The sequence below is a fragment of the Atta cephalotes genome (genome assembly GCF_000143395.1).
Source record: "Atta cephalotes unplaced genomic scaffold scaffold00003, whole genome shotgun sequence".
Taxonomy (NCBI): Eukaryota; Metazoa; Arthropoda; class Insecta; order Hymenoptera; family Formicidae; genus Atta; species Atta cephalotes.
In genome coordinates this window covers 1,134,689-1,155,008 of record NW_012130067.1, presented here as the reverse complement: position 1 = coordinate 1,155,008, position 20,320 = coordinate 1,134,689, and the positions used below count along the sequence as shown (strand labels likewise).

The 20,320-nt window shown below is 27.2% G+C and overlaps 3 protein-coding genes across 3 annotated transcripts in view; 1 reads left to right on the top strand and 2 right to left on the bottom strand.

The window, feature by feature from the left end:
• Positions 1-416: 416 nt before the first annotated feature.
• On the bottom strand, positions 417-8,927 carry LOC105625713 (Fanconi anemia group D2 protein). Its single transcript, XM_012207037.1, has 16 exons — positions 8,759-8,927; positions 8,114-8,704; positions 7,748-8,018; positions 6,372-6,731; positions 5,937-6,294; positions 5,311-5,744; positions 5,143-5,234; positions 4,768-4,942; positions 4,236-4,502; positions 3,792-4,122; positions 3,061-3,376; positions 2,771-2,977; positions 2,405-2,702; positions 2,008-2,225; positions 695-903; positions 417-603 (listed from the first exon to the last, which is right to left on the bottom strand). Exons 1-16 carry the CDS (start codon positions 8,925-8,927, stop codon positions 466-468), a joined length of 4,434 nt encoding a protein of 1,477 aa, XP_012062427.1. The 3' UTR covers positions 417-465.
• Positions 8,928-10,064: 1,137 nt separating this feature from the next.
• On the top strand, positions 10,065-14,854 carry LOC105624926 (enhancer of rudimentary homolog). The gene is made up of 3 exons (XM_012206272.1): positions 10,065-10,239; positions 12,084-12,171; positions 14,379-14,854. The coding sequence occupies exons 1-3, from the start codon at positions 10,237-10,239 to the stop codon at positions 14,597-14,599; spliced, it is 312 nt and encodes a 103-aa protein (XP_012061662.1). The 5' UTR covers positions 10,065-10,236; the 3' UTR covers positions 14,600-14,854.
• Positions 14,855-16,931: 2,077 nt separating this feature from the next.
• Positions 16,932-20,320, bottom strand: part of LOC105624936 (UPF0518 protein AAEL005291-like) — a 6,448-nt gene continuing 3,059 nt past the window's right edge. Inside the window, exons 6-11 of the mRNA XM_012206282.1 lie at positions 19,810-19,977; positions 18,471-19,739; positions 18,079-18,277; positions 17,832-17,843; positions 17,600-17,747; positions 16,932-17,088 (exon numbers count right to left, since the gene is read on the bottom strand). Of these exons, the coding sequence (XP_012061672.1) occupies positions 16,932-17,088; positions 17,600-17,747; positions 17,832-17,843; positions 18,079-18,277; positions 18,471-19,739; positions 19,810-19,977 (1,953 nt within the window). The remainder of the gene's footprint in view (positions 17,089-17,599; positions 17,748-17,831; positions 17,844-18,078; positions 18,278-18,470; positions 19,740-19,809; positions 19,978-20,320) is intronic.

Below are 20,320 nucleotides of genomic sequence, written 5' to 3'. Positions count from 1 at the left end.
AATAAAGTTTATAACACCAACGTTTCGTGAACCTTGCTGTTCACTTCATCAAGGCGAGGAGCGCACTGATACTGAACCGTTCCTCCGGAGGACTCCGTTTATATAAACTCTGTTAAGAGGAGAATGGTGGGGCGTTAGCTCCGGGGCAAGGTTCTTAGCTATTAATAGAAAAAGAAGAAACAAGAAGAAGACTATGTCCGCCGCAATGCGACGCCATGCGTTTTTTCATCTTTGAATTCAATTTTTTATGTATCCTTGACATGTAATTTTAAGCACTCGGAATTCTTTTAAAAATTACAAGAAATGAATAATATTGATTTTATCTTTCACGAACACAACAAAAACAGATCTTTTCGAACATGCGTCTTTTTAATAAAAAAAAATTTAGTATGCTATAATATTTTAATAACATATTATTTCTGATTTCTAATTAAATCACAGAATATTATATTCTTTCTCATACGATTACAAATCATCAACATCATCATTTTCTATTTCTTCTAAATTTTCGTCTAAATCGGAGTCAAAAATTTCAGATGATGCATTTATTAATTCTTCCGAATTTGTATTCATGTCTGGTAAAGTAGTTTCCTCTGATGATGTCTAGAAAAATAATAAATTCATTTTTATTAATAAAGTTTTATTTCATTCACAATACAAAACAAAATAAATTAAAATCTAAAATGATAAAAACCTGCGAAAAAATTTCCTGGCCGTCTAAATTCTTATTGACAAGATTTCCCATCCAAAATGCTGCTGCACTATCATTAAGGACCAACATTCCTTTGACACTATAAACTAATTTCTCTAATGTAGATTTTGCTGTAGGCACATATTTAAACAATAGTAAATTCCTTTTTTCTGTGCAGTCGCAACATATGGCATGTAAGTATCGTGTACCACCTAAACATGACATGTATGAATAAATTAGAAAACTAATCTTTTTACTTATTTTCTGTTATTAGGAGCTGCAATCGATTTGAATGCTCACGCACTGTAAATTTCATTCTATCTTTATCGTACACATGTAGAAAAAAATAGAATGAAACTTATAGCGTATGAGCGTCCAAATGCAGCCAGGAGGTTTTCTATTGTAGAATGTTTTATAATTTAAGATTTCAACTTAACTAAAAGATTTTTTTGATAAATTTAGAAACAATTATTTCAATAAAAATAATCAGATAATAATTTTTTATAACTACAAAACGATTGAAAACGAAAAGTTTTTTATGAATTAGATAAATAGATTAGCTATCACAATTAAAATATATCTGCTACTTTAGATGCTTACAACTTTAATAAAAAAATACAAAACTCATTTGAGCAAAAAACTTTGTCTATTTTAGGCCTCTTACGACTAATAACAAATTGTATACTCAGGATATTTACTGAAATCCTGTAAAAAAATTCTCAAATTTTTTCTAAATATTTTTCTGAAACTTCTAGATAAGATTAAAGAATTTTTTTATATAATTTTTTTATATAATTTTGAAACAAATTTGAATGTAAGCAAACAAACTATTGTAAACTAATAGGAAATAAAGTATTAATCATTTTCTATGATTGGAGTGGCGAAAAGTTATTGTGTAATGTTCGATTTACGTACCTCGATTGAATTCTTGCTTATAATGAACAAAGAATTTTTAATAACATTATAACTAATACCTTGGACATTGAGAAAAAAAATTATTAATATATTTTCTAATGTTTCAAAGAATATCTCTAAATAGTATCTCTAAATAAATAGTAACTTAAAAAATTTTATGGAACATTTTGATTCTTTAACAATAATCTTTCATTTTAGCTAAATTCCGTTACTAGCCGCAAGGAACTCAGAATTCAGATATAAAGATGGGCAAATTTCTTTATAACAATAAATTTTTATTTACATTTCCATGACAATAAGGAAACATTGATTCTAAATTTATCAAATAATCTATTAAAACGAAATTATGTTTTTATGGAATTATTCCATAATTCTTATCAATAAAAATAATTATTCCTTACTTTGCATCATTTTTAAAATACTAGTTACATCATCTGTTTGATACTTCAGATTATATTCAAATATTGGTATACCAATATTTAGAAATTGTTTTATTAACATTGGCATGTAACGCAAAAATAGTTGTATGATAGTGTTTGTTTTCAAAGTTTTACAAATTTGCACAAGTTTTTGAACATTTAAAGTAATATTGTGCCATATCTTTATTCTTTTTGGATCTCTAAAACAAAAGGTTTGCTCAACAAATTTTAAAAGAACTTATATGTGTATTCATATTAATAAATCCTTAAAAATAATTCTATATAAAACAATAATGATATAATAATAGTATAAAATTCGTTGAACATTTTTTAAAATGAATTTGACTTCTACATTTTGAAGAAATAAAATAATACTTACGAGTTGACCGCTAATAATGATATGTTTATACCTTTAATTAAACCGTCAAATAATTTTTTATATAACAAATTAAAAATATTTCTTTTCACAGAAGGTATTCTTGTCAAAGAGCTTTGAATATTTTCAAAATTACTGACTTCATCTGGTAACCATTCTAAAACTGATGTTACTGTATCTAATGGCGACGGTTCATTATCTATCCAATTATTTAATAACTGAATAACAAATAACCTATATTGAGAACCAGTATGCTTGTCTTCGGGCCATTCCAAGCAAAGAAATCCATGTGCTAATTTTGCTGAAATCCATAATATAATGAAAAAATTTGCAAAATTTCAACATTTATCAAATACTTATACCATTTACCATGTTTACTCTTATGTTCTTGGATATAAGTCTCAGAATGTTTCATTAATGATTGGCACATATTGACAAGAGCAGTAGCTAATGCTATTTCGGTAGCAATATCCGTTAACGATTCAAAATATTTGTATGATTCTGCAACAAGTTCCTTACAAGATCGCAATGAAGTATTTTCTTCATTGACTTGTTTAGCTAAACTACGTAATCCTTCTGAAAAATCAATAAAATATGAGTAATATATATCTATATATTAGATACTTAATTCTTGTAATTAGTTAACAATAATAACGCACCGCGTAACAATGTATTGTATGTTACACTCGAAAATCCTTTCCAATTAAAAATACTGGTGAGGAGGTGCAATAATAATTTTGCACCTTTTCGAAAATTATAATTGTCATCTTGTCTTAATTTGCTGACAACATCGTCCAATTTTGAGCAAATATTTGGTAATAAGTATATTAAATCTTTCACAAAGTTCTCAGAAGGTTCACTTTCGAATATTGCCAAAAGTTCTTTTAAAATAAAACATACTTGTTTCATGGATATGCCTTGTGTCTCAGATTGCGATGTCTGCATGTCTATTTTAATATCCAAAAGGCAGGCTATCTAAATATCATTACATAGTATTTTCAAATATGATCAGTATTCGTAATAATAATTTAAAAATTATGTATCTCACTTAGATATCTTTCTAATTGCAAATCGAATATATATGTAATAAAAATATCAATACGAGCAAACACTAGAAAGCAATATACAAGTTTCTATTGCTTTAAAGAATAAATAGATGAAGAAAATATAAACGTTTTAATTTTTTATTTTGGATCTTTTTCAGTAAAATCTCAATTACTTGTATCGAGTTTATTGTTGTTATTCTATTTCTGATAATATAATACAACAATAATCACTTATAAACTCCATAAAAATTTTCATTACTTGGATTTTTTCTGCATACTTGAGATTTATTAAAAATAGAAGTGAATAAAATAGTCGTATATAAGTTACAAACTATTTTTGATACCTTTGCGTCAAATTTTCTGAAATATGCTGGATTTTTAGAATACAATATAGAATCTATCTCCTCTTCATCCTTCATCGTCACAAAAGTGTTTATTTTCTTTTCTTTTGTAGGTTTCTTTCCTTTTTTATTAATTTTCTTTTCAATTTTTACAAACGGCGGCAATGGATAATAATGAAAATAACATGGTGGTGGTTGATATTTAATGTCACATAATGGTAGCAATATATTAAATTCACTTTGCAAATATATTAAAGTATCTAAACGTTTTAATACTTGTCCTCGCAGTAAAGGATCAGTTTGCGTGACAAAGCCTGAAATTATTTCTCTAAACCTGTAACATTTCCCTTACAGTTATTTACAATCTTAGCTGAACTTAAAAAATAGATACATAGAAATTATGTGCATATTATTGCAACATAAAAAAAGATTTAATTAAATACTTACCAATTAATACCACATACAATAAGATCTAATGTTGAACATTCTGGTACATCAAAATTTTCTGGCATTAACATTTCGCACCCCAAAAGAGCATCTATATCCTCTAAATCTCCATGTTCACTAAGTCTCATACAACACGTCTTAAGAAGTCGAAATAGTATGGATGCAATTGGACCATTTCTTTTATTTCCAAAATTTAATATGCAGTTTTGGGGTGCAAATTGCTCATTTTCTGCATTATTTAGTCCAAATTTAGGTACTAGAGCTTCCCTGATAAAAAATTATGTATATTTATTTAGATCTGTGTTTCTTTTATATCTTATAATTAAACATCATCATTACAATTTTCCCATGATTAATCAACCAAGATTAGCACCTTTTTTCCCTACTAACTGAACAATCTTTGAACATTTTTGTTTTAAATTTAAAGATTTTGAGGAAATCTTTAAATTGGCTGAATAAATTAAATGATCCACACTGTACACATATACTTTATATAATGTATATAGTATATAATATTGCATAACGTATTTACCTGGTTTGTACTTTATCTGTCATATATGTATTAACAAACTCATTTTCAATGTAGCTGTTTATCTTTTCGATGAAAACAATATTGATATGTTCAGTTTGTTCAATTACTTGTGTTAGTTGATCATAGAACAAAGACTGCGATTTATAACAACTTTTTACGTTTTTCATTACCTTATCTGTATAAAATATTTCTATTAAAAGTTAATAATTTTTCATTACTATATTAACTGTTACATAACAATTTATGAAAGAAATATTCATCAAAGAACATTAAACTTTATCATGAATCCATTTTTGAGATTTATATACTGTGATTTATATACTGCGTGTGTGCGCATGTATACACAATTTTTTAAATTGCATAAAATAAACGTACTAAATAACTTCAGAGCTTGATCGCATGTTTCAGCTTTTCCTGCTAAATGTTTTATTGCCATTACTGCTCCCATAACACCTTTACATTTTGTACTGAAATGTGTAATCCAATATGTACATTACAAAAACTTTAAAAATATTATTCTAATTAATTTTATACTTGGCTTACACTGGTTTCGCAATAGATAACTGTTTTTGCAACAATATAAACAAGTCATCTCGTAAAGATTCTGAAGTGGAATTATCAGTTAGACATAATCCATGCAACAAATCACTCAAAGTGCCAACTTCTTCTAGTCCAAAGCAATCGACTTTTTCTAATAAAATTCTCAAATGGTTACAATGTGATATTAAACAATCTCTTTCTATTGTATTCTCTGCCATTTTGCAAAGTACAGTCAGTGCATGTTTCACAGTTTGATCATTATTACCCATGAGAAGAATGATATTTTTTATTATCTCACGTTGCTTAAACGATGTTTCTTTTTGACTGAGAAACTGTAATCGGAACCATTCTATTGCAAAAATAATAAACACACGTTCTTCGGATTTTAATAGTTTACTCGCTAATTGTAACATTGGTATCTGTAATTCACGAACAACCTAGAAAGATGCATATGAAATACAATGCAATATCATATATAACATATACGATAACATCGTGTGTGTATATATATATATATATATATGGTATTTCCCTCTCTGATCAAGCTTATCTACTTGTATATATAAAATTGTAATTTTTGTCAAATAAGGATAAATTACAAATTTTTTTTGTATACAAAACATACAAACCTCTTTATAATCATTGTAAAGCGTATGAAGCAGACTTATCCTGTAAAAACCGCATCGTATATTTTGTTTCAACAAAGCTTCTGCATTTTTTTGCTTCATTGTCCCAGAATATATTAAAATCAAAATGATTAAATCCAATGGTTTTGGATTTTTATTAATATTTTTTATAACTGTTATTGTGGTATCCGTCACATCTTTAGCTGATAACATACATATCTTTAATGTTTTAATTATTCGTACTTGATTTTTGTAACAGCTTTCAACGTCATCGCCAGCAAGAGGCTGCATTTCTACATTACGCAATATAAGCAACATTTGTTTGATAACATCAGAACATACATAATCGTTTAAAAGAAATCTGCAAGATAATTAAAAAAAGATATTATCATAACTAAATATTAAAAGAACAAGTAATAAATTTGAAATTAAATGTACCTGATAATAATTGGTATAAGTTCTAGTTTTATATTTGTTTTTAACAAGTGTAATATTTTAATTTGATATTCTTCCAAATACTCCTTGCCAAGATTAAAACTACCAATACAATTTAAAATTACATTTATCAACTCGCAATTTTCTTCCAACATTTTCGTTAAAACTTCAACGATAATCTGATGCTGAGCATCTGACAAAATATCAGGCAAGAATAAAATAAGTTCACATTGAAACCATGATGGACATGTTTCTAATAATTGTTGTATGTTTGTAGTTAGTATATCAATATCAGTTATAGTATCCAAAAAGCGAAATTGCTGTAATAATAATACAGCCCAAGGTATCTCATCTAGATTATCTCTATATAAAAATACATACAATATGTATTTATTAAAATGTGTTTGTTTTTTCTTAATTTTACATTTCACAAGACATATAATAAGCAACAGAATTAAAATAAAAATCAAGGCAGTTGTCGGTGTAAAATAAGATCATATATTTTATAATTTATTTATAAGAATGATCTCACAATTTGTCTCAAAATTATATTTTAAATTTTGTCTAATATATTTTTGATGTCTAATATATTTTCAGGAACAATAGCTTGTAACATTTTAAATGACCCACAGAGTGGATACTCTACGCGTGTGTGTGTGTGTGTGTGTGTGTGTGTGTGTATACACACACACATACACAATATCTGTAAAGATTGAAACTAAATTTATACAGTGTGTTAATCAAGTAAATAAAAAAATGTTCATGTAAACTTATGTCCAAAAATGATTCATTAAGAATTATAACCATTCAAAAAATTATAAATAAAATTGTTCATAATAATAAATCATAATAAATAATGTTCATGTGAAATTGATCAAAATAGAGGATTAGTTTTGAGAGAGATGGTATATCTCAAAATGTATTATTTATTACAACTTTAATATAGGATTATTCAAAAGAATTTAACAATCATTAATTCGACGAATGAAAGTCTGCAATGAATTTTTCTACAGAAGAATTTTTCTAAAGAAATTTTAACAAACTATTATAATTTATAAAATATATGGACCAAAATGTGTACGTGAACAATAACTGAAAATCATTTATTTCTGATTTCCTCTTAAAATTAGAAAATTAGTTCTGTTCAAATCATTATAACTTCTCATTAATACATTGTATTAATTTGATACCAACCTTTACAGAGATACACATGCACAAGAATATAAACACATTCATCAAGGATCAAAATCATTTCAATTAATTTAAATTTCGATACACGAAAAAAATCTTTTTATTTATTTGTGAGTAGATTATTATAATAATTTGTAAAAAATATTCAAATTCAGATTTAGAAAAATTATATAGATTTTAATACTTACACTAAAAGAACAGATTCATTAAGTTTAGATATGAACATATTATATACATCTGCTTGAATTTCTGGAATTTCTAACAGAATTCTTGCAAGTGTTATTTTATTTAGAACACTGAAACTATTATTATCAGATATTTCCATATCATTTAACATATTCAAAAAATTTTGTTCATGTCTAATATATTCCTCTATTGAATCAATTACTTCCTTTTTTTGATATTGCTTTGAATTTAATACTTTTCTCATCTTTCGTTTGGCAATGGATGGAGGAACAACTGTACAAAAAAAATTTAACATGTAAAATATAAATTTATAAATTTTCCTTATTTTCAATTAAAGAATAAGAGATGTATATACTAAGGAAACTTACTAAGTGTATGTATGTCAGTTGACAATATGATACCACATTTTTGTAAAAAATTAAAAAAAACAGATGGCTCCTGAAAAACTTGCTCTTTTGAAAGATGCTGCTTATTTGACTTTGAAGCTGGTTGCAATTCTTTATCTTGTTGTTTTTTCTGAGAAATACAAAGTTCTATAAGTGTTTTACTAGTGGATGATTCTTGACATATTTTTCTAGGAGAACTAAAACTGATATTAGTATCTGAAGTAATACACTTTTTATTTCTATCAAGTGCAGTTTTATTCTGTTTTTTCTTTGCAATGTTACGATCATTGTATGAAATGTCAAAATTATTATCTGAAGCTGAATCTTCTGATAAATAATTCACACTTCTATTTTTCGATGTAACTGATTTTTCTACAGATGGATTAGTAGTGTCCAAAGTCCTATTTGTCATCGTTACACGATTTTTTGACAAATGAATATTCTCTTGGCTAAAAGATGTATTTGCTAATGCTTGACCATTAAGTTGTTTGGATGTCCTCAATACCTTAGAGGTAACTGGACACTCATCTGTTTCTGATATATTCTCAGTTTCACAAAAACTTCTTTTTTTACCTTTAATAGATAAATTCTTTTCTTTAGAGTTAATATTTAATGTTGTTGACCTACTATCTGACAATCTGCCTTCATAAAAAGATTGACTCCTTTCCTGTGTTGCAACATTGGTCATGTAAGAATCTATTTGTTTACTGCTAGAGCCACTTCTCTCCAACGATTGATTACTTGATTGTATATCTTTATGTAAACTGTTTCTCAATATCAATTTTCTTTTATCCATAGTGAATATAGAATTCCTTTCTCTTTCTTAATTAATATTTTCAAAATAAGCTTAAATTCAAAACAGCATTTTATAATGAGTAATACTTAAATAAAGATTAAGAAATCTAATTTACTTTTCTAAATTGTATTTTACTATCACAATAATCAAAACAAGAAGTAGTTTACAATTTTTTTGAACCAAATTTTTAACTACACTACGTTGATCAACCGTTAACTATGATGTAAAAAGAAGGTAATCTACTCGGAATTATTCCCTAGATTTTTATTGTTTTTTCTAGGGAAAACGGAATAATTCCTACTGGAATTCATGTTCCATGATAGAAACTCTGACCGAAATATTGACAAAATCCCTACGCTCAACCAATGCGATCTAGAATGTTTTCTGTCTCGGTTTCCCGCTACATATCAGGTTGTGTTCCAAAATTCAACTCTGTCAACTCGAGTATCATTTTATCCTTGTTGGTCCCCGAATGTTGAATAAAGATAAAAGATACTCGAGTTAACAGAATCAAGTTTTGGAACGCTCTCAAGGTGACAAATTTCTGTTAAAGTCATTAGGTATTCTCTCCAATAAATAATGATTTAAATAAATTAATTTTAAAAAATAAAATAAAATGATATTATAAAATTATTTTAGTAATTATATGAATTTATTATTCTTATATGAAAATTATATTATCAATTATATAAAATAAAAAATAAAATTATTTAAAAATTATTTTGTTAATAAAATGAAATAAATAGAACATTTTTACATGAATGTCAAAAAGTTTTTAGCTTTGATTGTAAAACATAATATTATAATATAAAATATAAAAATAATGAAAATATAAAGAATTATTATAAATGATATTAAACGAGAGAGAGAGAGAGAGAGAGTGAGAGAGAGAGAGAGAGAGAGAGATTATTTATTATGCATAAAACTGAGTTTTTCCGCCAAAAAATGGCGGAATGAAAAGCCAAGCTCTGATTGGCTGCAGCAATTAAACGTATTAAGATCACACTTGTCTCCTTGTATCATGTTTTGGAACTTAGACCAGAGGGCAGGATGAGAGACTTTCTCCTTTTTAGCATCTAATGATACTTCTTGAATAAATATATATTATCGAAGAGTCCATGAAGTGTTATTTGTCATCAATTATTCGTATAACGTTGTGATTTATTCGCGTTTGATTCCAATAAATTGCTTTTTTTAGGCTTCCAAATTGTTTTAAGGGATTATCATTCCATATTATCTGGATTATTATCGAATTACTGAGTTATCATTTTATGATCCATACTTATCTACTAGGACTGCGTAAACAAAAATGGTAAGCATAATCATGTTTCATTTCTTGACGAATTCTTTATTGTACATTTTTTTCTAAACGTTGAACTATATATTTTGTTATCATACAATTGTGTCACTGTTTATAAAAAATATTGTCATTATACAAAATGTTACGTCTATATTATGTTATGGAATCCTAACAATAATAGGATTTAAGGTGTATCATTCAGGAATCATACAGAAATTTCAAATTGTTTGTGAAATTTCTGTATTTACAAGTAGACTACTATAATATGATTTAAAAGACACGGATTGCATAAATATAGTAAATTCAATAAATTTATAAGAAATGCTTAAAATATGATTTGTAGTAATATTGAGGATTGCTTCTATGGTCAGTTATTTATACCAATCTGACCAAAATTTGAGTAAAAATATGCTTATTTTTTAAATCGATAATCTTATTTATTTAAAGAAAATTTAAGAAAAATAAATTATTGAATCATTCCATAACTATTTATAGAAGAGATAAAATGTTTGTATATGACATAACAGTGATAATCTTTTGTAAACAAAATAAAATTTTTTCTTCTATAACAATTCTTATATAATTTTCCTTATATATAATATTTTTTATAGAATAAAATCATATTTTATTCTAAATTTATATTGATTTTTTTATATGTATATAATTCTAATTATAATTATTGATAGGGAAAAAAGATATAGGCATTTATACTGTATTGTATTTGTATATTATATTTGTATATTATGTGTTACATATTGGGTTATCCGGAAAGTTCGTACCGCAAAAGATTTAAATTTAATAAATGTATACTATAATTTAAATCTTCTGCGTTTTAATTTTCCTTCAAAATCGACACGAACTTTCCGGACAACCCAATATATATATGTAATATATAAAATTATAGTTAATTTATACAATATATTGTATTAATATTATAATGAATATCTTCCAATTATAATATTTTTATAACATTAAAATTTATAGTTTTTCTACTTCTTTGTGTTATTTTTTACATAAATAATATGACACAATGAAAAATTTAATCGATTAATATTCATACATTTTTATTATATATAATTAATAACACTGTTCGATAAATATAAATTCTTTTTCTAGATCAAGAATGGAACAATGATTTTTATAGATGTTTTATCGCTGAAAATAAATTTGTCAATGAATTCAGAATTCTTCAAAAGCATTTCTTCAAAAGCATATAATTTTCATCAAATTCAGGGACATTGTCAATGATGCAGAGAATGTCGATATTAATAAACTACACAACTTTATCAAAATATACAAGACTCCTTTGTCCCATGAATTAAAAAAGAACATAGTGGGGTAAAATTAGCTGTAAGAATTATGATGCAACTTATGCAGGACAAACTTGCAGAAAATATTAGTGAAAGAACATCGCAGTCACATTCAGTGGAATACTTTTACTAACTCTGTTTATTATGAATTATAGGTTGCATCTCAATCATGAATTCATTTGGGACAATGTTAAAATTTTGGATAATTTTTATTACAGATAATTTTTATTCGATTTCTGATGCTTTTTATTAAATGTGAGAATGGTTTGAATGAATTTACGAATACGGAAGATCTAGATTATGCTTAAGCCGATATTTTTTAGAAAATTTGATAAATAATAATTTGATCTAGATGCCTCTTTTTCTTTCAATCACAATAGATTATGTTCACTTAATTATTGAACATCATTTACAGATTCATTTTCAGTAATAAACAATTTGTAACAATCATTTTGTGGTTCCAATTTAAGATTTAAAATCTGAGTCGGACAGTTATTGATAATGTTTATTAAGTTTACATTAGCATTTACTTCTATTTTATTTTAGTCTCATACAATACTATTAGTACAACCTGGTGTCAGACCTGAAACAAGAACATATTCTGATTATGAAAGCATTAATGAATGTATGGAAGGTAATTTGAACTATAATTTATGGTAATATTATATTATAAATTTAAGTTACAAATTTTAGTAACAGATATTAATGCTCTTTTTTATTATGCATGTTATATAAAATTATAATTTTTTATGAAAATAAGATTGCATTAAGCAACATAAAATCAATTGATTCTACACCTTTATATCTATAAGAAATAGGAAAAATAAAACATAAGTAATACGATAGCATTTATACAGAATGTCTGGTAATTCTGCCGACAACGCTCGTAAGCTGATAGAGTAGACTAAACTGAGTTGGAAAGTTCTCTACTATTTTATAATTTTTGCAATAGTTAATGAGATATTAATTAATTTAATATTAATTTTTTAGAAATATTAATTTCTAAAAATCGCCGAATAAATACGTATCTATCTGGCTATATCTGCCAAATGCATGTCCATTGATCTCGTGATCGCTAAGCGCATGGGGACTAAAAATTTGTTTATTATAAGCAGTAATAAAAAAAGTTACGACAGCGAAAAAAATAATTCCTTGCGCATCTAACGATCATGACTAGGTATATATATCAATTGTACACGAGCCAATTGTACGCATATGCCAATCACAGTGTTAGACAAAATTTTTAAAACTTCTTACGCAGAAGTTGCTGTTATTGGCAGTAAGCAATTACACAACAATGTGCAAGTGAATCATTCTCACATGACCGGGCGTACATTTGACCGGACGGATACGCTCTTATTCGGCGAGCTTTAGAAATTAATATCTCGTTAATTATCGCGAAAATTGCAAAAACAGGACTTTTCGATTCTATTTAATCTGCTTATCTGCCCAAAACGTTGTCAGCAGAATTTCTATATATTAAATCAGATATCTGATATATTAAACCAGATATCCTGTATATTAAACCAGATATCTTGTATATTAAACCAGATATCCTATATATTAAACCAGATATCCTGTATATTAAATCAGATATCCTGTATATTAAACTAGACATCCTATATATTAAAAATTCATACACATGCACATGTATACCCAATGCTAATTCTACATTAACCGTATCGTAGTGTCGCAAGCGTTGCGATCCAAGTTACCTTGACTCTTTGGACTACAACGCTTGCAACACTGCGATGCGACTAATGCAGAATCAGCTTAAAGATGATCCTATACGGTTAATAATACTATCAGTATTAATAAATATTGACAATATTACTTTGTGTATGATTGATAGATTGACTATTGATAGAATACTAATGGTGATCTAGATTTTGATTCTCGAGCATCAGTACCGCTTTTTTAAAATCTATGGTTCAACAGAAAAAGTAATTTTGCAACTGTTGTAAAATTGCGCGTTCAAGCGGCTAGCCTGCTGAATGATTGAATATTAGTTGGATCTATAAATAACAACCAATTATGTTCATTTACTTGACGAATAGACTAGCCGCTTTGCCGATTTGAACACGCATTTTTTTAAATATGATTGCTGTTGCCCTTAGTTTTTTTTAGATCTAAATGTATAAATCAATTATATTCAAGAATTTTACAACAGTTGCAAAATTGCTTTTTCTGCTGAACGTAACCCACAGTCATAGTGCAATAGATAATGCATGTAAAACTAAAGTGAAACATATGTGTACTGTCAATAATACTGATCGTGTAAAATTGTAAAAATACTAAAAATATTAATGCATACTGATTCAATATTACTGATCAGTGTTATCGATTGTGTAGGGTCATCTTTATGCACACACGCACACGTAGTTACGTGCACACACTCAAAAGAGAATGATGCAGTTCTATATACAATATTATATAAGGCGAGTCATAAATATATTTAAAAAATTTTATAAGTGCGACTCTTAAAAAGAAAATACAAATGTTCTATGAAGAACAGTTATGTGTATGTCAGTCATGCTAAAGCATGTGTAAAAAATTATGAATATGGAACATTAAAATACTTCACACTTTAAAGTCACTATTTGATCTTATTATATTTATGTCTGTTATTTTGGCAACGAAACATTTATGACCTAATATTTACAAGAACATTTATTCTTTTTCATCCAGTAATACGATATTTTAAAACATACTTATGACTCGCTCAGTAATTTGTTAATCATTATGTAAAATACATTCTATACATACACGTATGCATACATTTGTATTTTTATAATATTTCAATACTAATTACGAATATTAATTATTTATTTATTATTGTAGGAGTTTGTAAAATTTATGAAGAACATCTAAAGAGACGAAATCCAAACACTCCAACTATTACTTACGATATTAGTCAGTTATTTGATTTCGTGGATCAATTAACGGATTTATCTTGTCTTGTCTACCAAAAATCAACAAATACTTATGCTCCTTATAATAAGGATTGGATCAAAGAAAAGATATATGTTTTATTACGTAGAGCTGCGGGACATGGAGAGTAATCGATACATAAAGTACACATATATGTGTTTTCATATATATAAGATAATTTTAAATACTATTTTATTCGTTATAATAAATCTATAATTTACGATATTTCATATTATGACATAGTAATTATATTGTATACCTTTATCTTTATATTTATTTTATTCATTTTATTATAATTTTTATAAGATAAGATGGGATTGTTTCGTCAAATTTCAAATTTCACTTAAAGTGATATGAAAATTTTACAGTAAAATGTCTCATTCAATTAAATTTCAAACATGATTTATTACTGAACATAATGTAACCTCTTGTAAGCATAAAAATTAACATTTAATAGAGAAAAATATTACATAAATATCTAAACTGAAAGTGTACATATATCAAAGTAGAATTCTTCCGCTCATTGAAGATCTTAAAAAAAATTAATAATGTAAGAAAATAATTCATGATTATCAGAGATTATTTTTGCATTACTGTTCTAAAACTTCAATAAACTATAATTTGCTTATAATTGTACATTACTCTCAAACGATTGCATTTTAAAAATAAACATGATCTTTAAATGTTAAATATATATTAATTAAAAACAAACATTGTTAACTGGAATAGCTCCGTGGACAAAGAAAACCTCACCTTACCCTATATATAATATTTTTATATTTTATACATTAAGGGAAGATCCTGATTTAGAAATAGAGTAAAATTAGGAATTTTTTAAATAAAAATATAACTATAAATTTTATATATATTGTGACCGTCCTCACGAGCACGGCACAACTTCGTCGCGTTTAAGAAAAAAATACAGAAAAATAGGATCAGACCACAATTTTGCATACAGAACGACGGACGAAATGGACCGCTTAGTAATAGATGGGTGACTCGTAAGTGAGGAAAATCGAAGGACGAGAGAAATATCAATCATACAAAATTACATGTAACAAATAACAATAATGTATTTGAGAATTACGCGATACAATACGTCGATCATAACATACGAGTCGTGTAATACCAAACACGGCAACAGTGCGCATACAATGTAATGGCGAGCATTTTACGCGCGAAAGAATATTAGAGAGATGAAATATGAGCTCGCAAGGAAATGAATAATTAAGTCTCATACAAACATATAGTTCTCGCACAGTTAGATAAAGACCCTCGCTCTTAAAGATTATTTCTCGACTAAGCTTTTGAATGTGAACAAGAAGAAGTTATCACGTGGTAAATAATTGTTTTGTCCCTAACAGCATAACAAACATAATAAGATAAACTCATTGCATGGACGCCGTTACATACACGCAATTAAAAGAAACGAATGACTTGTTGCATCATTATCTATATGTATAATTATTAAATATTATTAATAATGAAAAGTTTTTAAACTTTTAATGTCGGGCAAGTAATAAGAATCACTTCAAAACATAAGCATAATCACTAAGTTTTGATTTTGTAGATAGATGTCTATTAAATATGTTTCTTTAATGTTTTTTTCGTGTAATTTAACCGCATTAGTTTTTATCACATAATTTAGTTTAACCACATAATTAGTTTTTAAAAATTTAAAAGTTTAAATTTAAAAAAATTCATTTATACAATTCTTTAAAACGTTTTATTTATTATTAACAATGTTAATTAAATAATTTTTTTACTATAAACAAAAATATAGCATTTATATTAATTTATCGTTTTCTTCCTCAATGTTTTCTTCCATATTTTTTTAGTTCACATTTTTAAAGGTATCATTGTATCCAATTAGTGGCGGATTTGACTATTTACATTCATTCTGGAACTACTTTCAAATAAATGGCTATTTCAGTGTAAAACCTCATAAAATTTTTTATTCATTATATTTATTTTATTTTAAAAAGTATGCATAATTAATGTTACATATCTTTTGAAAGTAATAATATAAATTCTTTTTAAAGGAATCACAATGAAGAGCCATTTAGAACATTTAATCCTTTTACAATATTTTCTATTATACGTGTGTTCAACTGTTTCGAATCAATGTGTGCATATGTGTATGTGTGTCACATGAGTACCCGTGTGACAAGAGTACCGCGAAATCAGTCTTCACCTGTGTGCAATAAATAACGAGCAAACAAGTGAGTGATTGTCATTTTGTGTTACTCGATTATATTCTTTTTGCGCAGGATAAAATTTTTGTCTAAAACATTTTTTTATATTTCATGATTTTTACTCAGAAATGTGCCAAATTAATTTCAGCATTACGCGGAATTGAATTTGTCGAAAATACATATTTTTTATTTTCTTTACATTTGAATTACATATATATAAGCGGAGGGGAATATTTTCAAATGTTCTCTCTTGTTTCATTTTCCAAATTCATATAAATCTATTACCATCTGTAATGGACATAATAGCATGCTCCTGAGTGATTGCTGCGAGCTCTTTAAGCCATTCATCTAAAATTACAGAACATAGTACAACATTTTGCACTGGGCTTATTTCATTCGGTGATTCCCACGAAGTTTTCGTATACCTATTGAAGAGAAGAATATGTAACTATATTGCATTCCATTTATTCATTCACTTATTCATTCATACTCGTGGGATTAAAATCATCTCCAACGTAATTAGATCTTAGTAATAGATTTAGGATAATTTTTCAAATATTTAATGTGAAAAATGTGTTTATTTTCGATTCTGTCAATAAATCTTTTCGATGTCGACATCGACATGAATTATTTTCAGACAAGGAATTTGATAATTGCAATTTATTTAAAATTTGGTTTTGATTTCTACTATTAAAAATCCAACTTTACATATGTATAAAGTCATATGTAAAAGAACAGACGTGCGCAAATTTGTATAAATTTGTATTGTAAATTTGTAGCTACGCGAAGTAACGAAGTATAATTTAACGTTTTAAACATCGTGATAAAAAACTGACTCTTATACTTGGGAATCCTTGATCTAGATTTTTCTTTTCATATTATAATTTACTATAAAGTATAATTTATTATAAAGTATAAAAATCTGAAATAATTTACTTATATCCAGATCCAACTATTTGTAACTGATCTTCTGATATACTGGACGGCTGATTGATGGAATTTGTTAGACTTGGACCTAAACCGCCACTTGATCGTCTAAACATTTGTGTGAATGATGATGTCAAACTTTTCCTTTTTGGTTCCCCTATAAATACAAATATAATAATTTGATATAATAATTTGGAATTTACATAATATACAAGCAAAAATATTTTATATCAATACATACATCTTTTGAATACTTCCAGTGTGCACAAAATTTTAAAGGGTAAGATTAATGTAGTTGTAAAGTTATAAAAAGGGTAAAAGACGCAGAAAAGAATATAAATAAGAGAATAGAAAAAATAAGAGAAAAATAAAAGAGAAGAGAGTCAATGAGTAAGCGATTACAGTATTGAACCCAATGTTTATTCTTTATCAATAATGAATGAAAGATATATCTAATTCTTAAGATATATTCACGAAATAAATAGTACCTCTTGAGAATGGTTCACCAGTTAAAGATTGTCTTTTAATAGATGACGATTGCGCAGCAGCTTCTATTACATTTTTCCTCGCATTTACTAATTTGTTTTCTCGATTAATCAGAAATATTTTTGCTTGTTCAACTAATAAATCCACATTGTTATGTTTTGAAAGAAATTGATCTATTTTATGTTTTAATGATGCAAGCACCTGCAATATAAATTGTAAAAATATTATTTCTCTTGATTTTCATAGCGATCCACAACATCTAGATAATAAAACTAATAATGTTCTTTAGAAGAAAAACTCAAACAAATTAGATTAAAATCAATGTAAGTCTGCAAACACGGATAATAATGTGCAATATCATTGCATAATCACAAATGCAACAACGAGTAAGTACCTGAAACAAAGACTTGATGCTGGGTTGAAATACAAGAGAATGGTTTAACAGAAACGATTGCAGTAACGGTTGAGAATATATTGCCAATCTGCTAATGAGGCCCGTGAGATGTAAATTGACATATAAATTATTGCTTGTCATACACTCGAGTTTTCGTAAAATCACATCTAAAAATATACCAACATTTGGCTGACCGTTAAAAACGTCCTGTCGGTACAAAGGATCTTTATTTAATTTATTCGATGATGTTTTCACAATTATTGGAGGGTTTGATTCCGCGTCATTACGCATAGGGACATCGTCAATCTCTTTCTTAATTATAATGTGCGTTTCTTCATGTTCACTCATCCGATCTTCATTGGTTTCCTTATCCGGTGTTGACTCTGGCGAGCCTTTAAACGCAAAGCTTTCGTAGCCGCTACTCTCACCTAGTGATATAAGTGAATTCATAGCCGTGGTCGAGTCTTCTATACAGCTATCGAATTCTTTTTTATTTAAACAGGTTTCTTCTGTACATTCTGTCATTCCAATGTTTTCGTTCAACAACTCTGCAATATCGGCATCCAATTGTGCTTGTTCATCAAGAGACAATGCAATATCCATATTCAATTCGTTTTTAAAATTATGTTCATTACTATTTAAATCTTTTCCTTCCAATAAAGATTGAATATTAAGTAACACATTGTCCAATGATGCATCATTATCATTTTCGCATTTCATTGCATTCTTAATCATTTTCAATGTTCTAGATCCTTCTGCCTTTTTCTGTGATTGATCAGATACAATATTTTCATCTATCAATGTAGTCATGCTAATATTACTATGTTGAGGTAAATTACCATCATACTGGCAAGACCAATTGGAACACGCAATACGGCAAGCTTTAATTTTTTGTCTGGCATCACAGAGATATGCATGATAATTTCCATATAAGCTATCTGATAATCTAGTACCATAATTTATTGATGCTGGTAACGATTTCATGGAATCAGATGTAATGCATCCATATTTGTCGTATGTAGATAGTACAACGTTAGGTAAAGAATTTGTTTGCGAGTCCATTGGCGTAAATACAGAACAACAACGTGGTGTTAAAGATAAAAATTTTTCTGCCGCTCGTCCAAAAGGATCTACATCTCTCAGTCGACTACGTTGAGAAAACATTACGTGTGAACACGGATTTAATGCACCCAAACACAATTCCAACATGATATCTTCACAATTTAAATTAATTAGAGTTTCAAATAACGCCAGAGTAACTATGCATAACTAAATTAAAAAATAAAATGTTAAAAATAAGTTTATATCTAAGAAATATTCTATCAGATTTATAATTTACCCTCGATCGAGAAGAAATCCTTTGTATTAGGCAATCTAGTATTCTACAATCTTCATAATTATTTTCTAACAGAAATCTAACGAGTGATCGCAACAAGCCAGGATCAGTTACAGATCGAAGAAACAAATCAAAATAAGCCGTTGCTGTAACCAATTCTTCCACGGTCGTCTGTAATTTCAAAGAATTAAAATAAAAGTTTAATATCTTTCAATTGCGGCCCTGCAATGTGATAAACTCTCTCATTGATCAGATAACAATAGACAATGTTAACATGTTAATCGTCAATATAAGAGTTGTATTATTTATTTTACGTGTAAATATTATACATTTTTCTCCGTTCTCTAACACGGATAAATTTTTTTAGTAATCATTGTGCTTGCAATGAAGTTTTTAGTTGATAAAATTTTTTAAAAATGCTTTGTCATCAATATCAATAGAATAATATATTAATAATCACCATTTTGTGTGTGTGTGTGTGTGTGTGTGTGTGTGTGTGTGTGTGTGTGTGTGT